Source organism: Conger conger, chromosome 12 (assembly GCF_963514075.1).
Source record: "Conger conger chromosome 12, fConCon1.1, whole genome shotgun sequence".
NCBI classification, from domain to species: domain Eukaryota; kingdom Metazoa; phylum Chordata; class Actinopteri; order Anguilliformes; family Congridae; genus Conger; species Conger conger.
This window is the reverse complement of record NC_083771.1, coordinates 7,541,361-7,565,519: the sequence shown is the minus strand read 5'-3', so window position 1 is coordinate 7,565,519 and position 24,159 is coordinate 7,541,361. Positions and strand designations below refer to the sequence as shown.

The 24,159-nt window shown below is 41.5% G+C and overlaps 1 protein-coding gene across 1 annotated transcript in view; it reads left to right on the top strand.

Annotated features, from left to right (window-relative positions):
* Window positions 1-16,194: 16,194 nt before the first annotated feature.
* Window positions 16,195-24,159, top strand: part of LOC133141989 (transcription factor 7-like 1-A) — a 33,934-nt gene continuing 25,969 nt past the window's right edge. The window contains exons 1-3 of the mRNA XM_061262893.1: window positions 16,195-17,148; window positions 17,292-17,364; window positions 17,456-17,583. Coding sequence (XP_061118877.1) covers window positions 16,966-17,148; window positions 17,292-17,364; window positions 17,456-17,583 — 384 coding nt within the window. The 5' untranslated portion in view covers window positions 16,195-16,965. The remainder of the gene's footprint in view (window positions 17,149-17,291; window positions 17,365-17,455; window positions 17,584-24,159) is intronic.

The window sequence follows — 24,159 nt, the reverse complement described above, 5'->3', positions numbered from 1 at the left end:
ATGGCGAAGATGCGTTAACGCCCTGAACAAAATACTGTTTTGTTGCATGTAGAGGTGCTTAGAGCCCAACATGTTCTAAATCTATTACAGCATTTGTGATGAGAAACTCAGCAGACTCAGGTTTTAAAACAATTAACCATCCCTTTAAAACTCTAATTATTGGGCCTGTACTGAAATCAGTACAGACATCCAACATAATCTTGGTCCACTTTCTTCCAATAGAAAAACAACCTGTAGAAATCGCTGTGTTATTGTTTACTTCAGCGTGTAAACAATGGTCCAGTCTTGTTTCCTGCAGCTCAGGAGACTTTCCAAAATTAGAGCATTTCTATCTTTTAAACAGTAGTCACACATGTTTTTATTTCCGAGCACCTTGGCTTCTGTAACTCATTATGCCCATGTCTGAGCCACCAGAACAATAGACCAGTACAAAGAAAACACACAGCACATTACACCCATAGCCTCACTCCACTGGCTGCCAGTACATTCCAGAATTTATTTAAAAATGACTAATTATGTTTAAAGCATGATTAGGGCTGGTTCCTTCTTATACATTTTAATTCCTTATGAGGGCACAGCCTGAGATTTCGGGCCAAGGCTCTCTCTGGTTGCGCCACAATCTAGGCTGAAAAGAAAGGTTGAAAAGAAAGTGTTTTCTCCATCAGGGCCTCTCGATAGTAAAATGAGCTGAGGAAATCAGGCGAGCAATTCAGTATCTTTAAATTCAGTATCACTCTCTGTAGCTGGCTTCCCCCTGAAATCTCTTTGGGGATTTTCTTGCCACCATTTTAGGGTTTTCCCCCACTAGGGGGTTCCTACCAGCTTCTATTTGCGGGGGGCCAGACCTGGTTTTTGCCAAGGTTTCCTTCTGCTATCTGTCAAGCATCTTTGTGACAGTAATGAACTAAAATAATCTGATTTGAGAATGTTAAAATCTGTTGCAAAAATGAGTGCTTTATTTATCATCATATTTAGAGATTCATTAATAGAAAGAATTTTATCTGAGAGTTTTGCAGTTCACAGTTCAGCCAAACTTTATTTAATGCTTTGCTGTCTGACGGACACTATTGGGAGAGTGAATGTCCGCAGACACAGACCTTTTCTCTTACTTTCATTTTGTTGTCACTATGTAACTGCATGGGCAGTTTTTATAATTACTAGAAGGTACTTTCAGTTTTCTATTGTGGGCGACCAATCGTAGCCTCACCCCATCCAAACAGCGGGTCAATTACTTAAATATCCTGTTACTTGCACAGACACTAATGAAGCCCTGCGGGTGAAGCATCTTCAATAAACCAGACTTTTTTTATCTGCATGAAAGAGTGTGGACCTCATCTCTCTTCACTTTACTACAGTAAAAATACGAGAAATAGTATGCAAAGTTTGCTCCAAATGTTTTTACGAAATAACGAATTGGCTCACTTATCAGGAATCTAATTTTGTCCTATCAGGAATATTCATGTGAGTGGTGATTAATGCCAGGGGCAGCCATTAAAGTCTGAAAAGGTTTTGGAAACTTGGTCAGTTAAGGGGGCAGGATGAAGCACACAAGTCCTGCGGGGGAGCTTTTAGCACCTTATTGGTCAAACAGAGGGCTATTGTGCACAGCAGGATTACATCAGCCAGCCACTGTGCCGGTAATTAGGCTGCCCGGCCCTGCCCCCACCCCCATCCTTCCACATAAGCACCCCTGGGGGGCAGCTCCACGTGGGGCCCAACGACCCGCAGTCTGCAGTGCCCCACGCTGAAGCAGCACGCTCAGCCCAGCCTCCGAGCCTTTCACTGCGCACGGATATGGAGAATAGGTGTAGTCTCTCTCTCTCTCTCTCTCTCTCTCTCTCTCTCTCACACACACACACACACAAAACACTCTCCCCTCTCTCTCACTCTCAAACACACACACAAACACACTCTCTCTCACTCTCTCACACACATACACACACACACACACACTCTCCTTACTCTCTCTCTCTCTCTCACACACACACACACACACACACTCCCCTTCTCTCTCTCTATTGTTATGAAAACAGAGACAAATGTGAAATGTGACTACTCAATAAGAGCAATGATTAGTGGCAATATTCGCAAAATCACAGAAATATTAGTGCAATTAATTATTTAAAAAATCAAAGAAATGGGCATAAATATCTCAGGAGGCAAACAGTATTTGTTAACCTTTGTGCGAGTTCGCCATCTCTCTCTCTGATTTGAAATGGCAGTGTGGCAGGTAGGGTGGGTATGGTTCATCCTGTGACCCCAGGGCTCCTATTGGCCAGATAGGAGAGGTCAAAAGTCATGGGAAATTCATCAGGTACAAGAGACAAAAGTGTTGAATTGTCAAGGTTAAATAACAAGACTAAATAATACACCTTTAAGAGATAATGAAAAAATTAAAATGTCAAATTTGCTCTTCGGTCTTCACCCCCGTTCCTCTCCTCCATCCTGAAAATATTCTTTCTTCACAGGCCATTTATCATCCACAAAAGAACAACTGAACAATGTATAATACACTTCCTTTTCGCTGTAGTCCATTCTCCCTGCATGTATAGAAAGGTCCTTTCTTTCCATTGTATTCCTTTAAGTCGGACAAAGCAAGGACTTCCTTGGAAAAGGAGAATACATAGGCCTACTTTCCCACAAGATGTGAGGGTGTAGGGTGTTTAATTGGCGAGCTATTTAATTGGAGAGCGAAAGGCCAGGCCAGAGACCCTAGAAAGAGAACAGACCCATCGCTGGGAGAGTCACTCAAAGAGAGTTGGTATTTAAGTTTCTACACCTCTTTTCTTCTTGGGTTAAAAATGTTTTTAATGGACAAAAATGAGACTTTTATTTGATGTTTACTCTTTCAGGTGTGGACATGTCTGTGCAGAATCAAGAGGTATTTTATTTTGCTGATCTTACCTTGTTTTTGACCTTGCTGAGGTCACATAGTTGACACATAGAAATGGTTCACATTTACAGAAGCGATGGGGTTTTGTTCCTGTGAAAATCTTCAGGAATGAGAGCACAGAACATTCCATTCATCCGGGCACAGCCTGGAATCTGGGCGCTCCGCACAATAGCTTCCACGCTAATGGCTTTCCTTGCTCCTTTACAAACTTCCACGGCCAGCCAATATGGCCACCACAGCTGTCAGGCAGATCGGCACCGCAGATGAGGGGAGGTGATGGAGATGAGGATCAGCTGGGTAAAGAACCTAAAATAACTGAAGAACGGTGAGTCTGCAAGCAGGCCACTGTAAAAATCAAAGCCTTCGAATTATACACAACATTACATTACATTATAGTCATTTAGCAGACGCTCTTATCCAGAGCGACAGACAATAAAGTGCAAATTAGAACCAGGGAGAAGAGTGCAGAAAACCCTAGAGGGAAGTATGGTTCCAAGTTCAACATCAGAGATAATACCATGGACCCTTGTAGAATAATAAGATACCTATCCAAGTAGCAATACCACAGTTGGCAGCAAGAACACCCAAATACTAAAATAATTAAACACAAGTGCAATAGCCAAAAGCATACACTTTTACAAATGATTGCCGATTGCATACACATGGCATACATGCCTAATTATACGGTTCTAACTGATATTTTTGACAAACATAAGTTTGTGTCATAAACATGTTGTTTGTAGGGCAATTTGATAGGATTTTGATATTGTACATTCAGTGTACTTTTAGGGTGTCCTGTCATTTTGATGTGTTAGGATGTGAAAGCTTTGAAGCTCAACTTTCCAAAACTACTCAGAATGCAGATAGGACCTTATAATTCCATGGTCGTGAAATGCTGACTGGCAGCTGACGGTCGTTCAGTAGGTGCTAGCTTTCTGGGTCATATGAATATTTTGGAAGAAATGCTGTCCCAGTTACTTCATATCTGCACACTCAATATATTCCCACTGTAAGGCATGCTAGGCATGCTAGATATTCATGCCAAATAACACAGGCAAAATAACCAACATGCTAACTCCTATCTATATGATTGCCCCATGGCTTATAGAAAATGCTCGTATGAATCCATTCTTATCAGACCTGGGAAAAAGTCTATATAATCTGGAGTGATATGCTCAGGTGCACAGATGAAGTACTCAGTAAGTGAGTGGATGTGATATCTGGGGGAAAATGCATACAAACATGAACACAGACTCACAAGAATAAACTCACATGCCCATGTACACACACACAGGACATATTTTCTCTGTCTCCACATCAGCCTGCGGATATTTTTTTCCGTCACTGACCTCAAACCCTTATTTTCAACCAACATTGAATGATATTTTCCTTAAAGTGCCAGGGTTCTAGGTTAACCATCATGCTATAATTTAGAACCCATTTCCGTGTTTTTGGCTCTGGGGATTTCTAGCTGAACATCATTACGTTCTGTTTTCAGATAGAAACCAGGTGGGCTAAAAGACCGATAAGCGAATGAACAGTGGTTAATAAAAACCAGACCATGCATGCCATAAGTCTAAACCTTTATTAAAATACAGTATCTAAATCATTGAAAGCCCCAGTTGCTGTGGAACAGTTATGCATGTATAATTATATGTTGTGGACTGCTTTTACCTAGCCATTTTCCTGCAATATGACCAAAGCACTGCAATATATAGGAAGGGATCTCTCTGGACGTGCAGTAGGCTGTAGTGGGAAGGGATGTCTCTGGGTGTGCAGTAAGCTATAGTGGGAAGGGAACTCTGTGGGTGTGCAGTATGGGAAGGGATCTCTCTTCAAAATGAACTTTTATTGTTATTTGAATCCTGTGTTTTCCTGTGTTTTCTGTTTCCTGATTTCTGCCTAAGTCCCAAGTGTTTTCGCCTCTTGTTTCCCTCTGTGAGCACCATAGTCTGTTTCCGGTTTCATTCCCTCATCAATTTGTTCCACCTGTGTCATTTCGTGCCTCCGCCTCCCCACTCCTTATATGTACTTCCTTCCTGTCTCTTGTCATTCAGTTCACCTGTTTCTCATTGTGTATTGTTAGTAATGTAATTATGTATTTACCTGTCCTTTTCAGTTTCTGTTTGCTAGTTTGTCATACCCAGTATCCTGAGTCTGTCCCTGTAGTTCCTGTCCCTGGTTCTAGCCTCCTGTACCCTGTGCCTTCACCCCTGTATTCAGTCTGGTCTGCTCTTTGTTTTTTGTTTTGGAACCTTTGCCTGTCTGTCCTCTTGGTTTTGAATTCTGCCCGTTTTCCCGACTACACTCTGCCAGCCTTCCATGTACCTGTCTGTTTGGATCTTGACCATTGCCTGTTTTGGACTATGTTTTGGACCCGCCCCTTTGTCATTAAAGCCTGCCTTTTTTCACCTTCTCCCTGAGTCAGCGTTTGGTTCCTCTGTCCCAAAACCTTGACACCTTCTTCACGTGGTGACTTTTCCACCTGTCTTCAGTCACACAACGACAAATAGCCTACGTCGCTTCCAACCTGATGTCTCTAAATTCATTTTGGTTATTATTGACGTGTACAGGTTGTAAAACAATCCATCATATCTAAAATAGATCTCAGTGAATTATTCTATCCTGTCGCGCTAGTCGACTGGTTGTTTTTTTTGGGTTGTGTATTTCTTTAAAATAAAAAAGCCTATGGAAAGATATCTCTTCCCACTGCCGGTGCTCTAAAGCTAACAAAAGTTTAGCTAACCCCGCTCCCATTGGCCCTGGTGAATCTATGCCCCGAGGGGAGAAACAAGTCTACGTGCAGTTCTGGGGATGTACTCAGAGACGCGTATATCATCTTTATGACACCCAGCCCAAGCATGTATTCCATATTCCAGATGTGTTGTGTTACTCCGTCATTCTGAACATGGTGAAGAATGTGGGCTTCCCCCCTCATCACACTCCGTCCTCCATTTTAAGTGCTCGCCGTAGCCGTGCGCACAGTGCACTGCTGATTCTCTGAATGAGAGATCTGGAATGCTGTTTTAAATATTGTTTCGGTTTTACTGTATCTTTTCAAATGCACAAACTATGGATCCACCATTTTGTGATTGCAATGCAGTTTATCGCCCAATAGGAGGTGGTCAACAGAAGTGAAATGTGCCGATGAAGGTACAAATGCTTGCCGCTGGGGCAGTACCCTATATAGTAGGTTCCTAAAATTTTCCCCCAAGCTAGCAATATATAATTCACTTAACTTTTTGTTTTTGCCTGGTATTAAACATACTCATTTGAAGGCAAAGAGAAGATTACCGTCCTTTTGTTGTACATTTGGGTAATGCAATGCTTGAAGAACAAAAATGTACAAACCTGCACATGTCACTTTTCTGAGAATGCAGAGTAGTGATCAGCACAAACTGGATTTGTTATAACCTTCTTTTTGCTCTTATCAGTTTAAGGGTTTCTGTGACATTCAAAGACCAAGTACAATTGAGTATTCTAGCACATAGCAAGTTCATTAAGCCACAAGATGAAGAAATATAATTATTTAAGAATAGACTTGACCATATATCCTTTCTGTGAGCCCATGCCATAAGAGGCTCAGCTCGAGGCTTATTGTTATACAGTATGTCACGTGGGGGATTGGGCCTCCCCAATGCCCATTTAGGTTTGCTGTATTGGGGCCTAGGCTGGGAAACACTGTAAAGAGTGTAATGTGAAAAAACCTTTGTAAAATGCACTCTCAAGAGTACCTCCAGGGGCTGATAAAAAGATCTCACACTGGGACCCACAAGCGCAGGACACCCCAAGAAAAATAAAAAATGAGTAGATTGCCAATAACATATTACATTACTGAATATTGAATAGAATTAGAATAGAAAGTTCATTGCCATTACTGAAATAAAAGTCCCATGTTGTAATATTCTTGAGGGCGTCTGTCAGCCGGGGTTCCTGGCTTGTCTTAACCCCTGATATGACACCATTCTGTACTACACACACAAGATTTGTATACACGTATTGCAGTGCCTATTGCCCGATCCCGCTCTCTGCAGAGACTCAGTCACTCCATATTGATGTCCGACTGGGGGCTAAAGCAGCTGGAAGTGATCAGAGGGGCTGTCAAATGTTGTTTTCATTTCAAGATGGAGGAGAACGGACGGGGAGAAAGCTGCACGTGTTCGTTCCAGTAATTCACACAGTGGATTGATTGCTTTTTAATCATATTTGTGCCGGTCTTGTCAGTCCTCTGCCCAAAAGCCATTGCTCACAGTGCTTAATTTCCTCCATTCACTGAGTGGTGTTGCATCCCCCGCCCCCCCTTCACTGTTCAAAACATTGATAAAGCAGTCTTATCTGCGTGACCAATCCTCAGTGAGCAAATGTTCCCTGTGCACTTTGAACCCCATCTTGCCACTAATGGCACGCTCCAGAACTTCCAGACAAACTCTACATCTCATGCTGTAATTCCAAGTTGCAAACGGGAAGTGTTCCCATGGTTGCACATGGTTGCGGAAAGACATGGATGGCTGCATGCATGCAACCACAGCTAACATTATGTCAAGACTGTTATTTTTTAAGCTAATTAAGCATTAAAGGTACAAGAGGTAATCCCTGACTCCTAACGGTCAAGAGAGGAATTGCAGAAAGAAACACCCTTAAACCAATTGTTTATCCTGTTCATCCCTCCCCCTAGTCCGTGAACTTGCAGATGTTGAAATACCATTGGCTGAGGCAATTAGAACCAATTTTCAACCAATGAGCTTGAATTATTGTACACCTGTATAATGTTTCGGTACAGTGTCGGTGCGTCAACTGTATATTTTGAAATTCGAATTTAAGGACTATTTAAGCTAACACAGGCAGAGAGTGAGCTAACATGTCAGTGAGCCTTTTTCAATGATAGGAAGGGATTTACAATGGTCTACAACAATGTTTTAACAAAAATATGACCTATTATACCTTTAAGCAAACTGCACTGTGTGTCTGATGTTACTAATCTTAAAAAGTTTTGTTTATTATGAACAATGTCAATGTGTTCATGTGATGTGAGACAGCCGCCTGTCAGAAACCCTGGGCTCACAAATGAGTTTCCCATCAGGAATTTAAAGTTGAAGGGCCTTTCCCCTAGATTTTTGTCTAGTTCGATGTTTGTCCAACCAACTTTAGCATGCATGGCTAGGATCAGATTCTTGACATCAACATCTGAATTGGCTCCCTTCCAGCAACTCAGGCTTTTATTTTTCTTCTCCTGTAAAGGAGCAAATAAAACAGAACTGGTGTCAGATTCCCAAAACACAGAAGTGAAATTTTGACATGGCATGTTGCACAGAGTGGCACAGCTGCAGGAAGTTACTGCGGTAAGCACTGCCAGCACACTAGAGTAAATTATTTTAATTGGCAACCCGCACACTTTAAAAATGTCATCAGACTGCTGAATGGGGAAAGACATACTCTCGGTCAGGTCAATACCAGCCCGTAATATGATTTACACAAATACTGTTTACTTTCTGAAACTGGGTTTCATATTTTTAGGGACAGGTGGCTGTTGTACTATCACATTTAGAGACCTTAGAATTACAATTATTTTTGACAAAAACAAGTTTGTTTCATAAATATGTTGTTTATAGGGCACTACATATATGTGTTTTACACAAAAATACTGTTAACAAGTATGAAATAATGTCAAATTTATAAGGTTGTATTTGCTTGGAGTCCTTTCAGTTATATTTAATATATTTGAAGCTCAATATCTCAAAACCACTCAGAATGCAGATAATTCTAAAGTCACGATTTCACAAGTCTTATTCAAAGTTCAAGATTGTTTCACCAGATTGACCAGATTCAGTCTAAACTCCTGCTAGGTCATAAACTGCATTACTGTTTCATATTTTGTGCCTAAAATATGACCAAAACAAGTATACCATTTACTCTAATAGGAGACCATTTTAACAGCTGTCTGCAAACATAACATTCAAAGTTGTATAAGCAAATGCCTCTGAATCAAGAGGTTAAACCCACCAACAGATTATTTTTTGTCAGAACTGAGATTCTCACAGAGAATTTCAGTGCAGAGAAGGATAGGTCACAGTTCAGTCATCCAAGACTTAATTTCATGAAAATAATCCTTTCTAAATATGAGTCTTTGTGAGGATGTCACCCACACATTATCTGGAACAGGAAAAACCACCCGCAAACCGAGCAGAATTTAATATCTGTTTTGCTCTCACTTATCCCCAGACACTGGCTATGTTCTGAACTGAAGATAGCTGATGAATTGGAATGATGAATTCACAGTCTTGATTCATTAATTCATATGTAAATACACAAGCTTATCCCCTGACAGGGATTTAGGAATGAATATGGAACACAGAAAAAGGGGTTGTGAGATTAAGGTTGCATTTTTGGCTTCTGTCTGTCGTGTTATTTCAAATCCCTTGATTCCAACAAAGTTGTGCTTGTGTATCAGTGCCAATGTCAGCTGTGCAAAAGGAATGGGTTTGCCTGGTGCCTTTGCCAGCCTGGAGTGGGTGAGAGGCAGGAATACACCCAGGACATGTTACCTATCCACCACAGGGCCCAGCACACACACCATTCACTCACACATACTCACACCTATAGGCAATTTAGCTTTGCCTGGAGCATGTCTTTGGACTGTTGGAGGAAACCGCAGTACCAGCGGAGGCCCATAAGGACACATGGATAACATGAAACTCCACATTGAAACTTGGTGCCATCTTTCTGTGAGACAGTGGTATTCCATGGACCACCGTGCCGCCCCCTTACCAAAAACTTGACACAATCTCTGAAGTCTACATTTATTTATTTCTTTCTTTTTTCAGATTTTTCCCATTTTCTCCCAATTCAGTAGCCAAATGCACCCCCCTATATTCCAATTAGAGTTAGTGTTAGATACACCGTCTACACCCCGCCCCCCCGGCGGGCCTACTAGAGCGGCACGCCTTCTTCAAGACGTCTCATCTCTCATAACCGTGTCCGTGATTCCAAGGCGTCTGAGGTGCTTATTGTGCGGCGATCGACTAACCCTGCCAAGACCCTCCTTCTGGAGCAGCGAGCCAATTAATGCAGCTCCACGCGAGGCGGCCAAACTTGGCTGTGCAACTGCAGCGAACTGCAGCCGCAAATCTGCTGCATCTTAGCCTGCTGCGCCACCACGGCCCCCCGTGAAGTGTACATTTTAAGAAGTCTGGAATTGTTCAGTTGACAGTACATGCTTTGAGGACACAGTACACTTGGGCACACCCACACTCAGCGAAATGCATTTAAATTAACATTTCAATAAACTTTTTGCCAACTTAGTGACTTTCTCATTGAGTGTACTCAACCTATGCAATAGTTGGCAAGTAAAACGTTTTGGAAAAGGCCACAGTATAGCAAACTTTTAAGCTTGCTGGTCTTATCTTGTTGACTCGTCTTTCTAACTTTTAAGTATGTAGCAACTTCCACTGAACAAAGTTATATCAGATGCATCAGTAGATGCACTAATTCCACGTTAACGCATTTGTGGTAAAGTGAGAATGTAGTTGCCAAATTGCAGCATCAGGTGAGGCTAGTTGTTTTGGCCTTCCATTGTTTTCTGCCTGAAACCTTCACTAACTCATCTAAATGAAGCTCATTAATATTAGAACTAGTTGAAACTGAATTATTTTCTCAATTATTCCAATTTGGACTATTTAAATCCAAACGCCACCACTGCCCTTACGACTGCAATACAAAGAAAACTGAATTCAGTTGAATTGAAACTTTAGATGTCTGCTTTCCCCTGTGTTCCTATGAGCGGAACTGAAGAGCGACTATAGAGGGGACAAGGGGTAATGAGGCAGCTCTTCAGCGAGCATCAAATCACTGCCCTCACTGCCTGCGTTGCGCAATAAGAAATACGATTAGAATGTGGAACTAAAGACCAAACATCCACAGCCAACTGGAATAACTGCACTCTGATTCACTTCCTGCCAAGTGATGTCATGTTTTGTGGCATGTATTTTTTAAACATGTGCCTTTCACTGACTGGCCCCAGTGCAGATCATAATCCCTCCGTCCCATCAAAATTCAAAGGTGAAATCCCTGGGGTTGTAGCTCTGTGGTGGTATTAGATGGACGCAGGCGGACTTATGAAACCGCAGGTGATGTAATATTCATGCGGGCAATAGTCAGTCTCCCTGTAGCTCTGCCAGTTAGAGAGCTGGCCTCTCTCTCGCTTCCATCCACTCTCAGAACACACTGATATAGCAGAGGTAGGTTGCTATGGTAATAACTGATGTTTACAAGGCTAGAGAGAGAGAGAGAGAGAGAGAGAGAGAGAGAGAGAGAGGGGAGAGAGAGAGAGAGAGAGAGAGAGAGAGAGAGAGAGAGAGAGAGAGGAAATGAGAACGATGGAGCCTGGGGTGTGGTGGGAAGGAAGATTTTCACTGGCTCAGAATTTCTAACTGCGGCTACCCACATATAAACATACAACCTTTCCATTGAACATATGGTTTAATATGCCTGGCTCGTTAGAAGCTGATATTAATATCAAGGTTATCTTGAAATAAAGAATCAATATTTAACAAAGGAAGCTTGAAGAAAGTATGCACATGATTTGTCTGTGCACTTGATATTTTGTCATAGGCACTGCCATAAATACAGATATACAAACAAATAAGAAAGTGTGAAATATGAAAACAGTGTTCACACATTAAAATCATCAGGTTGCCATGAATTGTACCCTCGACTGACTGAATGCATTTATCCCATTTCCTTAAGTACTTCAAAAGGCCATAAATATCTCTAAATAAATGCCTTACCAATTTATGTTCACAAAACTAAAACAGTTGAATAATAACATGCTTTTTTCATGACTGAAATAAGTGCCATCACATAACAAGGATTGTTGGGAATGTGAAGAATGGAGACAGTATACTTATGAATGCTATGATTTTCAGTCTGCTAAAGTATGCAAGAATGCATCCAGGGAATTTCTATGCATGACATTTGGATGTTTAGTGTGGATCTGCAGTTGAAACATTAGTGCAAAACTTAGAAGTAAAACCAAAATGTGGGGTTTTTTTCTGAAAAGTGTGCTTCTGAATTCACTCAGCATAACCCCAGAAATATATATATCATCCAGGGACTTCCTGCTTCCATGGTACTTATCCACTTTCTCATCTAGTGTGCACAACATACAGAGCTGTGAAAAAGCACTTTTTGTCTAAACATCGGAAACCATTCAGGGTGTCAAATAGGCAATAGAGGAAATCAGGAAGTGGCCAAATGCTTTTTCACAGCACTGTATATACTGTACTCGACAGTGGGCAAATGAGTTGTTTCGACACATCCTCAGACATGGCCCACACCTCCTCGTTCTCTCCTTTCCTCCACCCATCTGCTCCCTTTCTTTCCTCCACATACTTCTGGAAAGGAGGTGAGTGGTAGTGGAGTGGAGTAAAGGAGGTGTGTAGTGAAGGATAGGCTACATATTTACAGTATTGGGATGCAACCAAAGTCGTTATTACAAGTGGGAAAATCCGAGATTATCTTGCTGCCCAAGTTCCAGAGTTATGATGTTCCACCACTAACCTTTCACCTCTCTACCCTCAAGTGCTGCTTGGGATCTAAATGAAACAATACTGTACATTGATGAAATTGTTCAACAAACTGCTTTTCTACCTCAGCCAATGCAGATGTCACAATCTGACAATGCAAACTTGATTGTCGGGTACAGCCATTCAACAGATTATCACGCTATGGTTTTTGAAGCTTTGGAATGCAGGTTGTTGACAGGTAAGTACAATGCAGCTAGCAGATTACTGTCGCATGTTGATAGGGGCAGTCACTCACAACCAGCATACAGGTGGGGAAATAGACTGTAATGGTACAGTATATCATTAATTGTTGACCTCATTTCAAGATTGAAATTCCCATTTTGGAGAACTGTGAAAGTCAGCATGGCAATAATTCATGTTGATAGGATTTCATATATCAGAGTGTCAATAATTCATGCCCTCCTTCCTGCCATTTCCTTGCCAAGAGGTTTCATATTTATTTCAGTTGTGCGAAGAGTGGACTGAATTATGCACAGGGACATTGCTCATGCTCTACGTGCGGAAACAAGCACTGCCTTTGGTAATAATAACTGTTATTGCAATTTGGATTTTCTCAGCTGTTCAGGCGAGGGACCCTGGTGCCCTCTGTCCCAGTAATGCAGCAGGGGAGTTTAAAGGTGAAGAAACTGGACTTGTAAGAGAAAGGTCACAGGTTTGAATCCAAGATTTTACACTGCTGTTGTTCCCTTGAGCATGGTACTTAACCTGGGCTGCTCCAGTATATTGTATATCCAGCCATGTACATGGAGATTGTTTTTTTTTTTTTTTAAAGCACAAAAAGTGCCTGCTAAATGTTTGTAATGTAATACAGAAAAACTGAAATAGTGAGTTACTTGTGGCATACCACTTCCTAATTTCAGACCTGAGTCAAATACGTAATTCCTTTGGATTCAAATTATTTTCTACGCTTCACTGAGCTTGTCTGGTGTACTGGAACCAATTAAATTCTCTCAGAAAGTGCAGCTCCTCTTGGTTGGCTTAATTGCACCAGGCAAGATCAGTTGGGCACAGAGAAGAATTAGAATCCAAAACAGTGACGTATTTGAACAATTGCGAATGTGACCCAAGTCTGCTTCAGATATGTGCTGTGTGTATATATGTCTATTGCTTCAGACATTGCTGCAAACTGGGACTTGTGAATACTGTAACTGGGTTGATAAGGTGTACGGGTGTATCTCCCTTTTTAGATAATAAATAGTTGCTCACCCTTCACACGTCTACAGCAGCCATCTTAGTTTGAACTATGTTTCTTCAAAGGAGGGAATTTGTTTTTTCAATTGAGTATTGCCCAATTTGTGCAATCTGAGCAAAAAGCTGATGCAGTGGGTGGGAATAGTTTTTTTAATTTATTTTGTATTTTTCCAAGTTTAGTTATTTACTGATAAGTTCAGCTGCGTATCAAGGAATTCCAGGTACAGGGACAACCAGCAGTGAAAACAGAGAAATCCCTGAAATCTTATAAGTACAACTTTCACCCTGTTCTCTGCACCTTATCTTCTTTGGAAATAATAAAAAACTATACCATGAAAAGCAAAAGAACAGCAGCACTCTAATTAACCCGCACACCTGCTGTTTTAGAGTTAATTACATAAGACTGCCAACATCTCTCAAGAAGAAGGAGTCTTGGCAACAAAAAAACATCTCTTTGTTGCACATTGTGTATAGAATTTAGACTAACCCACCACGAGCACTCCCAGAACTAAAGTGACATTTTTGTTCTTCAAGGATCAAATTTCCCAAATGTACCTTGAAAGTACAGTAATGTTCTCTTTGAGTACATATGCATATGTTTTCCAAGCAAAAAAGGTACAAATTAATTATATATTGCTGGCTAGGGGTAGGCCAACAATTATTTGTACCAATAGGGTACTGTCCCAGCGACAAGCATCTGTACCTTTTTAGGCACTTTTGGTGCCTTTATTTCTTAGAGTGTAGGACAAGAGGGCTATAAATCTATTGGGGAAAAAACAGCTGCCTGCTGACTCACACTAGAGATGGTGAAAAGAGGAACATATTTTATGGTAGGAGAACAGGAAAACAGATCCTTGGGAGGGGGCACAGGGCAATGAATTTAAATGTCTTGGAGAGATGACTCCTCTCTCTGGCATGGGGGGAGGAGGGGTTTGGTCACACCTTCATGCAATGTTTTCTCTGCAAGTGTCATTCTTCTACAGTCTGTAAGACCTTGCTGAAAATTCCAGTTAAGCCCAGCTGGGATTCTAAGCTTGTTTAAAGGTGGTTTAAACTGTGTTTTCGACAATTCTAGCTGGTCATAGCTGGTCACTTGCTGGATAAAGCTGGTTCAGCTGGTAGAGTAAGTTGGTGGCCAGTTGGTAGACAAGCTGACTATATATGCTTGTCAGCTAGTGAACAGCTGGTTGACCAGCTAGAAGCGTCGAAAATCTTAAACCAGCTTGACCAGTTTAGGCAGGTTTAAGATGCCACTTTCAGCAGGGTTACAGGCTGGGGGAGTGAGGAGGTACACTCACTCACTGAGCACTTTTTTAGGTATTTATTTGACTTATTTATTTTTACTTATTGGTCTAAAACCTATCCTATTAGAGGTTTGACGCATTTCAGAGATGCTCTTCAGCATACCACTGTTGTAATGTGTGGTTATTTGCATTACTGTCACCTTCCTGTCAGCTTTGACCAGTCTGGGCCTTCTCCTCTGACCTCTCTCAATAACAATGCATTTTTGCCTGCATGACGGTGGCTCACTGGGTGCTTTTTCGCACCATTCACCAAACTCTAGAGACTGTTGTGCAAGAAAATCCAAGGAGATCAGCAGTTTCTGAGATACTCAAACCACCCTGTCTGGTACCAATAATGATTCCACGGTCAAAATCACATTTCTTCCCCATTTGGACATTTGTTCTGAAAAACAGTTGAACCTCTTGACCATGCCTGCATGCCTTTATGCATTGGCTGATTAAATATTGGCATTAACAAGCTGGTATACAGGTCTACCTAATAAAGTGCTCACTGGGTGCATATTTATATGTATATGACTGTCCTAAATGCTCCCCCCCTTAACCCATTAAAACTCCCTTGCTGATGCTGGCCATGCCTGTTGTTCTGCCACTGGTCCTGGTATTACCATGGTAATGAGCAATTAGCATGGTAGCCTGTAATTTTCTTTCAAACCCTGCTATTACCATTATACCACAGGAGATGTGGTCGGGGTTACCCTGGTGTGGTTCAGCGGTGCCAGCCAAATGACCTTTCTCCCTGCACACCATGACTAAGAGAGGAGGTGCATACTGAAATTGTTGGCATGCCCCCACCCCCCACCACACACACACACACACACACACACATAGAAGTATAAGGTTCTCACACACAGGCGAATGACTGGCTGATTGACTCCTGTCAAGTGCTAAAACTAAAGTCAAAGCCCACTCTTTTGGATTGTTGTGTGCAGGAACAACTACTTATTTGGCAATCTCTGCATCAAATAGTTTGTTAAAAAGGCTGAGAAAAATACATTCCTGTATTTTTGTAGTGTAGTTTGTGGCACTAAACTGCGTTTGGTACGCGCACATGCACGTCATTTCCTGTTGAACGGTCGTGACCACAGTCTTTATGTGGTCAGTCCGCAAAACCAAACGTTTACAAATTTCTGTTCCTTAAGCACGCCCCGCTCTGCCCATGTTGACTCAAGCGTTGGTTTACAACTCAAACTCCTCCTCAGTATTCAAATCAACTGGTTCTCTTCCTTACTCGCAATTGGGAGGCGAAGCGAACAATCATACCTCCACACTTATACTTATATATGGAGCGAAACTTGTCTTTTCTCTAATCTAAAGGGTCTTATTTGATAGAAAACGCTATTCAAACTTACCATCAAGTGCATAATGTTAATCAAGCAATAAGTGCTGGAACACGGATAAAGGACATTCATTCGTACGGCAACTTCATTCCGACAGAGATGAATCTAAGGGAATTTTATGCTAATAGCTAGCTTGCGAGCTCGATGGTCGAGTGGCTTAGTGCTTATTGTGCGTTTTTTTGCAGGAAGTAACGGCGCAAACTTTGCAGTTTCACCTTAAATAAATCTGCTTGAACTGGAAATATGAAAAAACCACGTCTCAATTTTAATGGATGATTCTCACGACTATTCCGTTTTTCATCGGCGGGGTTTGTTGTGGATATAGGCTGCCTCTGAATCGCACAGGGAGCAGTGACGCTGTTTTTGCACACTTGCACTGTTGAGAGCACTCAAACTCGGTTACGTTGCAAATCGTAAATCGTGCATAGTATTTAGATTATCGACGTTTTTTTTATTTATGAAAATGCATGTGGATCTAGACCTGGGAAATTTTGATTTTTGTGCTATGCAGTTTAAATCGAGGATTTGAAATTGTGGGAGCGGAGAATATACAAAAGTTTTGGAGTTGACTAAAGCGGGCTACTGGGATTTTCTTCTACTGTTCACGTTCAGCGGATTTTTATTTTGGACTGCTGGATTACGATCATTTATTTTACAAGATGCCACAACTTAATGGAGGCGGTGGAGACGACTTGGGGGCGAATGACGAACTAATTTCATTCAAAGACGAAGGAGAGCAGGAGAAATTATCTGAAAACGTGTCGGCTGAGGGGGATTTGGACGACGTGAAATCATCTTTGGTAAACGAGTCGGAAATCAACAGCAGCGCCTCCGATTCTGAGGTATGAGTAAATATCGAGCCTTATCTGGCACTACAAATGGCTAGCTGGCGATTCAACATCCATAAAAACCACAAACATTATCTAACAAACGGATAGATTGGCAAAAAGTTGTATTTCACCTGTTGTCTCCTTGTTGCGTACAGCAAACGGAGAGGCGCCATCAACCAAGATCAGCCCTAGAAAGTTACGAGAAGTACAGAGAGTATTATACCGAAGGTAACAACTAAGAATCTTTTATTTTCAAAAATGTTTTATTTCCTCGTCTCTCTACGCGTTTCTAAGTTATCTTGTTTCTCTTCCCTGTTAGCATTAAGACGACAGCAAGATGGTGGCTTTTTTAAGAGCCCCCACTTTCCTGGCTACCCGTTTCTAATGATCCCGGACCTAACCAACCACTACCTATCCAACGGGTCCCTGTCTCCCAGCACTAGGGCGGTGAGTGACATTTCCTAAGATGCAGAAATATTCGCTTCTATTTCTCCGTCGATTAATTTGTTGGGCTGTTCATTTTGCTAGCTGATAGCTGCAGCCACTGTCAAATGCTCCGTTTACCCTCGTTGGCTGGAAAAGTTGCCTGTGTGACAGCGCCATGTTCCCTCTAAAAGTGGCCTATGCTACGGCAGCAACCGGTCCTTTGTTCGTCTCGGAATGTCGTGCTCTTCTGTTTGCAGATGGTTAGCTAGTAATGTATTGGAAAATTAGCTATAACGTTAGCTACATATCTTATAAATGGGAATTTTTTTCTGACGTTTGACATCGAACCAAGTTATGTATGTAGGCTATTGTGTTCATGTGGTTTTTGTGGCGATAACGAATCCGCGATTGCTGGAGAAAGTTTTGCGACTTGTGTATCTGAAGTAGCCAATCGGGTTTTTACGAGCGCATTTTCTGCATTGATTGTGAAATTGCATACACTTGTAGACCAGCTATTCAACGGTGCTGTGGTGATATTGTCTTGTTGCCACAATGCGGAACCAGTTAGCCTGGGCACTTAATTTTGTTCTCATTTGAATTGCATTTCGTATAGGCGCGTCTCCATTTGAATGACTGAGAAATCTACGCCACAAGTTCGTTTTTCTTTAGTCCTGGGTCCTTAAAATGCTTGTCATTAAACTCCGGCGATTTGAGACATTGTGCAGTGAACACAATCAATTGTGCATTATAATAACAACCGGGCCACTACCAGACGGCAATGCTGGAAACGTGCCCAGGCAGAGTTCATCTGTCCTTTTGTTAGATGGAGGAATTTTGTTGTCACTCCAGCTCATAGTTTTATGCATTGCATTAGCTACCCTGAAGCTTGCGCAACGAGGATCACGATGACTCGTTGTTCGTCTTTAATTTTGTTTTCAAGTTCGCTGTTTGACTTGCAGGGGATGCATCTCTTAAACTAAGTGTCTATAATACCTGTTCAGTGTAAAAACAATTGCTTGAGGATTGAAATGAAATGTATGTAAGGCTGATATCCTAGAGATAATGTTTAGTCCTAATAGTCGCCTTGTTTTCATGTGTTCACTGGAAAGTTGCGACAGTCACTCTTGAAAGATGATTATGAATACCTGGTCGAAGTGTTACTTAAATGACGTAGCTAGCGAATTGTCTAATTTTTATATCAATCATACCGGAAATGTCAGGATCCACGGAACAGGCCTAACGCGCCTGTAGCCATAATGGACTATAGCCACTTTTTGTCCGAATGCAGTCTAATGTCATGATGAAAATTTTTTTTAAATCTGAAAACAAATATTCAATAAAAGCGTATGCAAAACCTTTTTCCCTGGCTTGCCATCATTTCTGAAATCATTTGGCAACATTGTTCGCATGTGGGTTGGTCTTATGAACCGCATTTAAAATTGTTGCACGTGTGGACGGGATTGGTCCAACCAAATTGATAAACCCATCTCCCAACAAGGGACAAGAGTGTTGCCACAATTCGTTTTGTTTCTGTAACTGGAACACATGCAACATTAACAATGCGTTTTCTCTTTATGGCTTCGTTGTGAGTGTCTACTGAAATCTCCCAAACCTGATAGCTGACGTTTTTGTGTGCTATATTATGTTGCTCCTGTAGATTTAGCTGGAGTCGTTATACACTCAGCGAGCACTTTATTAGGTAGACCCGTACACCAGCTTGTTAAATATTTAACCAGCCAATCATGTGGCAGCAACTAAATGCATAAAAGCATATGGACACGGTCAAGAGCTTCAGACCAAAATAATGTAAGAATGAGGAAGAAATGTGGGGGCAAGAAATAATAAAATAAAATAACAATGACAATCGATATCACATGTTGAGTGAATTTTTTGTCCCTTAATTTTAAATGCCTGTTTTGGTAATGGGGTTAATTTTGGGGTTGATTTTGCCTTTTCACCGAAAATCTACACCCAGAAAATAGTCTTAATTTTTGGAATGGAAACAAATGCAGACCCAACCGTGTTAGATGCTTTCTCTTTTCCTCGAGGTCAAGGCTTTCAAATGTTTAACTGCATATATGTTTTGTTTGGTACTGTGGGTTCAGTGTCATGTGACTTCAGGTTATGGTAGTTTTAGGGTTCCCAACAATTCTTGAAATTATTTATTTTTAATGTCTTTCATGTCTTCATGAGTTTTCCCAGAACTTTAAGCTACTTGGTTCATTAATTTTACAAAATTTATTTTTCATAGCTGTGCATGAATGCCATTTTTTTTATGCATGGCATACAAAGTGAAAATTCTAGTAACTTGTTACATTGCAAGACTAAGGATAAATTATAAAATGGCAACATTTCCTCTCGTATGACTATACGCTTATAAATATGTTTGTTTTACAACTCTGAAACTTGGTTATGCACTTTCTTGTTCATCACTCTGGCTAAGAGTGTCTGCCAAATGAATGTAATGTAATGTAATGACAATTGCCCTTGAAAGTCAGCCAATGTTAGCATGAGCGGCCCTGTAGAAATTCTGTAGTTTCGGCTCGCTCCTTTCTGACGTGTGTAGGGTCATTCCCAGCCAAGCTCCCAGTCGCCATTCTTCGGCGTGCTTCATGAGGCCTCTGATATGTTCACTTCTGGCAACGCTGCGTAATAAAATCGGTGTAAAATAGTCAGTGTGCCGCTGATTTATGGAATCATAAAACGATTCTCATTCAGAATGTCAAACAAAGTGTCCCACCTTTCTGACGAGCTTAAAGGGTAATGGAGGCATTTTTTCTCACTGTTATCTTGTCAGATCTCTGTCACTTTTTATTGGAGACAACATGGGAGGTTGTAAACAGCATGAGTAAATTCTAAACATGCCACAAAGCAGAAGAGAATAGCTTGCATGACTTGGACAAAGGCTAGGTTTTCTTTTTTTAATGACAGAGTGAAGTGAACGCCTGTTTAGCGACTGAGCAGGCTAACAAACCAACATAGAAAGGATTTTGCTTTGGTGGCTGTCTAGAAAATCTCTTGAGACCAATCAAGTAAATACAGATGGACACTATTCCCTACTGAAGTACACTAGGATTGTACTGTGTGATTGATTCATGTGCTTTATTCATTTTTATATCTGTTGTTTATTTTGGCTTCGACTGTCATATTTTTAGTTGGCAACTTTTTCCCCTGCCTGGCAGCCTTGGGGCTGGGTGGTATACCTTTCTTATACTAGTATGAATTCAAGAAGAGGTATGCTTTTTTGCATTTTACTGCTTTTTGTCGAATGAAAAAAAAAAAAACTTAGGTTATGTAATATACCTACTTGTCTTTACCCTGTCTTAATATCTGTGTAGACATTCCGTGTACTGAATACACAATCTTCTGGCATATTAATAACTTCCTCTCCGGTAACATCTATAAAGAAATATGAAAAGTATTTGCTGCATTTCAGAGTTTTCAAAGTTTTTGTCGTCTTCCATCTCCTTGGGAGGAACAAATTGAGGGCTGGTGCTTGTTGGACCGGGGGAATTGCTGTTCACTGCATAAATAATAATTTTCCTAGCATAGTTCAGCCTCCTGGGCAGTTGTTGGGGTAAATGCTAACTCTGGTGTCATGTTGTGTTACCCATTGGACGCACTTATGAAGCGTAATTTGACACAGAGACAACTTATTTTGTGTAAGTGTGAAAGGTCAGTGTTTCAGTGACTCTGTCATAGTCCTGCAGTGACCTCTTTCCCCCAGCAGGGCAAAGGGTGGATCACATTGTGTAGAAATGTTTCCAAAAAACCAAACCTGACCCATACTTTCGGCTGAAACTGAAAAGTTGGTTCAACTGAATTACTTAATGTGGCAAGACCTCTAAAAGGGCCAACTCCCACTCTTGCTGCCAAATACCAAAGAAGAAAAAAGCAAATGAACAGGGAAATTCCCTTAACTTGCACTGTCATTCAGCAGACAAAATGACTGGACAATGGTTGGCATGCTTTCGTTATTTAGAGAGAGCGGAGTGATTAAGCTGTAAGTGCACACTGTGTCTTCGCCCCTGACTGAAAGGCTACAGACCTGCTGACCTGTAGAGGTTTCAAAACAAGTTATAGTCTTTGGAAAGCCGGACGTGTCATTTGATACCGCTCTCAAAGTTGTGGTTAAGCCGAGTTGTGGTTAAGCAGAGAGGCCCTTTTCTCAGTCAAACATGACTCAGCTATTTGCAGCTGAATTGAATTATTTGACATGTTTCTGAATACAATAAGATAGAGAAATGGTGGTGTGGGGGCGGTATGCGAGGAATGCCAGTTTTTCATAAGAAAATCTATAAACCCTGGGATATTTTTGTGATCTGTTTTCATTAATTTATTTTATAAAATTAGTTGAGTCTGCAATCTCAATTCTTTTGCTTGTTTTATAAACCTTTTTTAAATTTATTTAAATTTATTTATTTGCTTTTTTGTTTTCTAACCCCAGAAACCATCTTGTATTATCCCTTTTTAAATGCAATCTGTAGCTCATCGATGGACTTAACTGAAGGGAAGAGACCTATATATCGTGCAAGATGTTCATTGGTCTGTGTACAATTGATTCTTGAGGCAACGGTTAGATATTTCGCATTATTACAGATTTTGCTACATTGCAGTCCAAAATGTTCCGCTGTTGTGAGAAACCATTGGAGCAATTGGGGGTTAGGTGTCTTGCTCAGGGACACTTTGACACACCCAGGGTGGGATCAAATCGGCAACCCGACTGCCAGACGACTGCTCTGACCTCCTGAGCCAATGTGGCCCCACAGGTTATGGTGTGCGCTCCTTTCTCTGAAGGTGCTCTGGAATGGTCTGGGCAGGATGATGGTGTGTGACTTCTCCGGATGCACTGTAATGGCTACTTTAGAGGTCCTGTCTGCAGTCCATGTTTGTAACGTGCATCCATGTTCACAGGATACACAAGCCACGTTACCACAGGAGGTAAGAGTGGTTGTCTGGCAGTCGGAGAGTTGCTGGTTCGACCCACCGCTCTTGTCGAAGTGTCCCTGAGCAAGCCACTTAACCCCCAATTGCTACCGGCGAGCGTGTGTGTGTGTGTGTGTGTGTGTGTGTGTGTGTGTGTGTGTGTGTGTGTGTGTGTGTGTGTGTGTGTGTGTGTGTGTGTGTGTGTGTGTGTGCCATTGATGATGAAGAGCTTTGTGGCGCCTCAGGTGCTGGAAAAAGGCTATATAAATGCAGTCTATTTACCGTAATGATCTTAATTTTTTTAAATAATGTTTTTGACCCGGCCTTTGTCTATTCTACTATATGTACAAGCTGAGAGCGACAGAGTGATGTAAACAGTGGAGCTGTCAATCAGTCTGAAAGGGGATCTTCCTACACAAACAAACTGCACTCGGGGAGTGCATTACCCGTCAACACACAACGCTGTCTACACACTTCAGGAATGGAGGGAGGGCAGGAAAGGGTAGCGTGAAGGTAGAAGAAGGGATGGAGGGTGTTGAAGGAATGTGAGCAAGGGAGAGAGGTTGTTGGAGGAGGAGGAGGAGTGCATGGTTCTATTGTCCTTCATTGCCACAGAAGAGACATTGTCCAAAATGGCGGTTTGGATTTTGTTCCTGCTGGGTCCAATGGCGAAAGAAAGCTGAAAACTAGCTTACAAATGTCATCCCAAAAGAGCACCGTGTAAATCCCTCTCTGAAGCTTACATTTCCTGCTGTTCATACATTATGGAGAGGGCATTGTGAATCTAAATATTTTTTTTAGAAGCTCCATGATTCAATGGATTGGATCGGATTAGATTGATTGCCCTTTTACACGCTGAGTTTGATTTACAACTTGTGGTAGGAAAAAGGGCAATGCACATTATTTGTTTGTTTTACTCTGAGCAGTGCGATACTGATGTTTTATTAAGGATTATTTTTGTCACCGTCAAAGTTATTGTTGTAAACAAGACTTCACAATGATCCATCTCTGTGAACTTGTCGCCTGGAATACCCTTAACCCCACATTGCTCCTGAGGGGGGATTGTACCCTGCTTAGTTTAATCAACTAAGTTGCTTTAGATAAAAGCGTCAGCCAAATAACATGCAATGTACATGTAATGTAATTTTTACGAAGCCCTGGATGACTTTCAGTCTAAAGCCCAATATTTTACGGTCGATAAACTTGAGTGCCATAAGGCGCTCTTGAGACTGAAATGGTTAATACCTTACCAGGCTCTGTGTAGAGAGTTTGTGTGGGAGTGTCGTGGATGTTATAAGTCCAAAGTAGTGGCCTAGAAGAGGTGAAGATTGCGCTGTTTTTCTTCTGCAAGGACCATGGGAAGTTTGGAGCAGGAAGTGGAAGTCCGTGGACAGGATGGTCTAAGGGTCACAGTCTGACGGGAATGGTATATTACCATCATATTCCCCCCCCCGGAGTGAAATAAATACTCCAGGGAAGGGCAACTCCAGTCCTGGAGGGCCCGTGTGTATGCAGGTTTTTGTTGCCACTCAGACTCAATCAGCTCTCGTAGATTACACCACGATAGAAAAGCCACAATATAGGTTTTGAGGCACAAGAACAATCATCATCTGTTTTTCATGCCACATAATCTGGCATAGATTGTGTAAATGACTGGGCTGATTAAGCAAT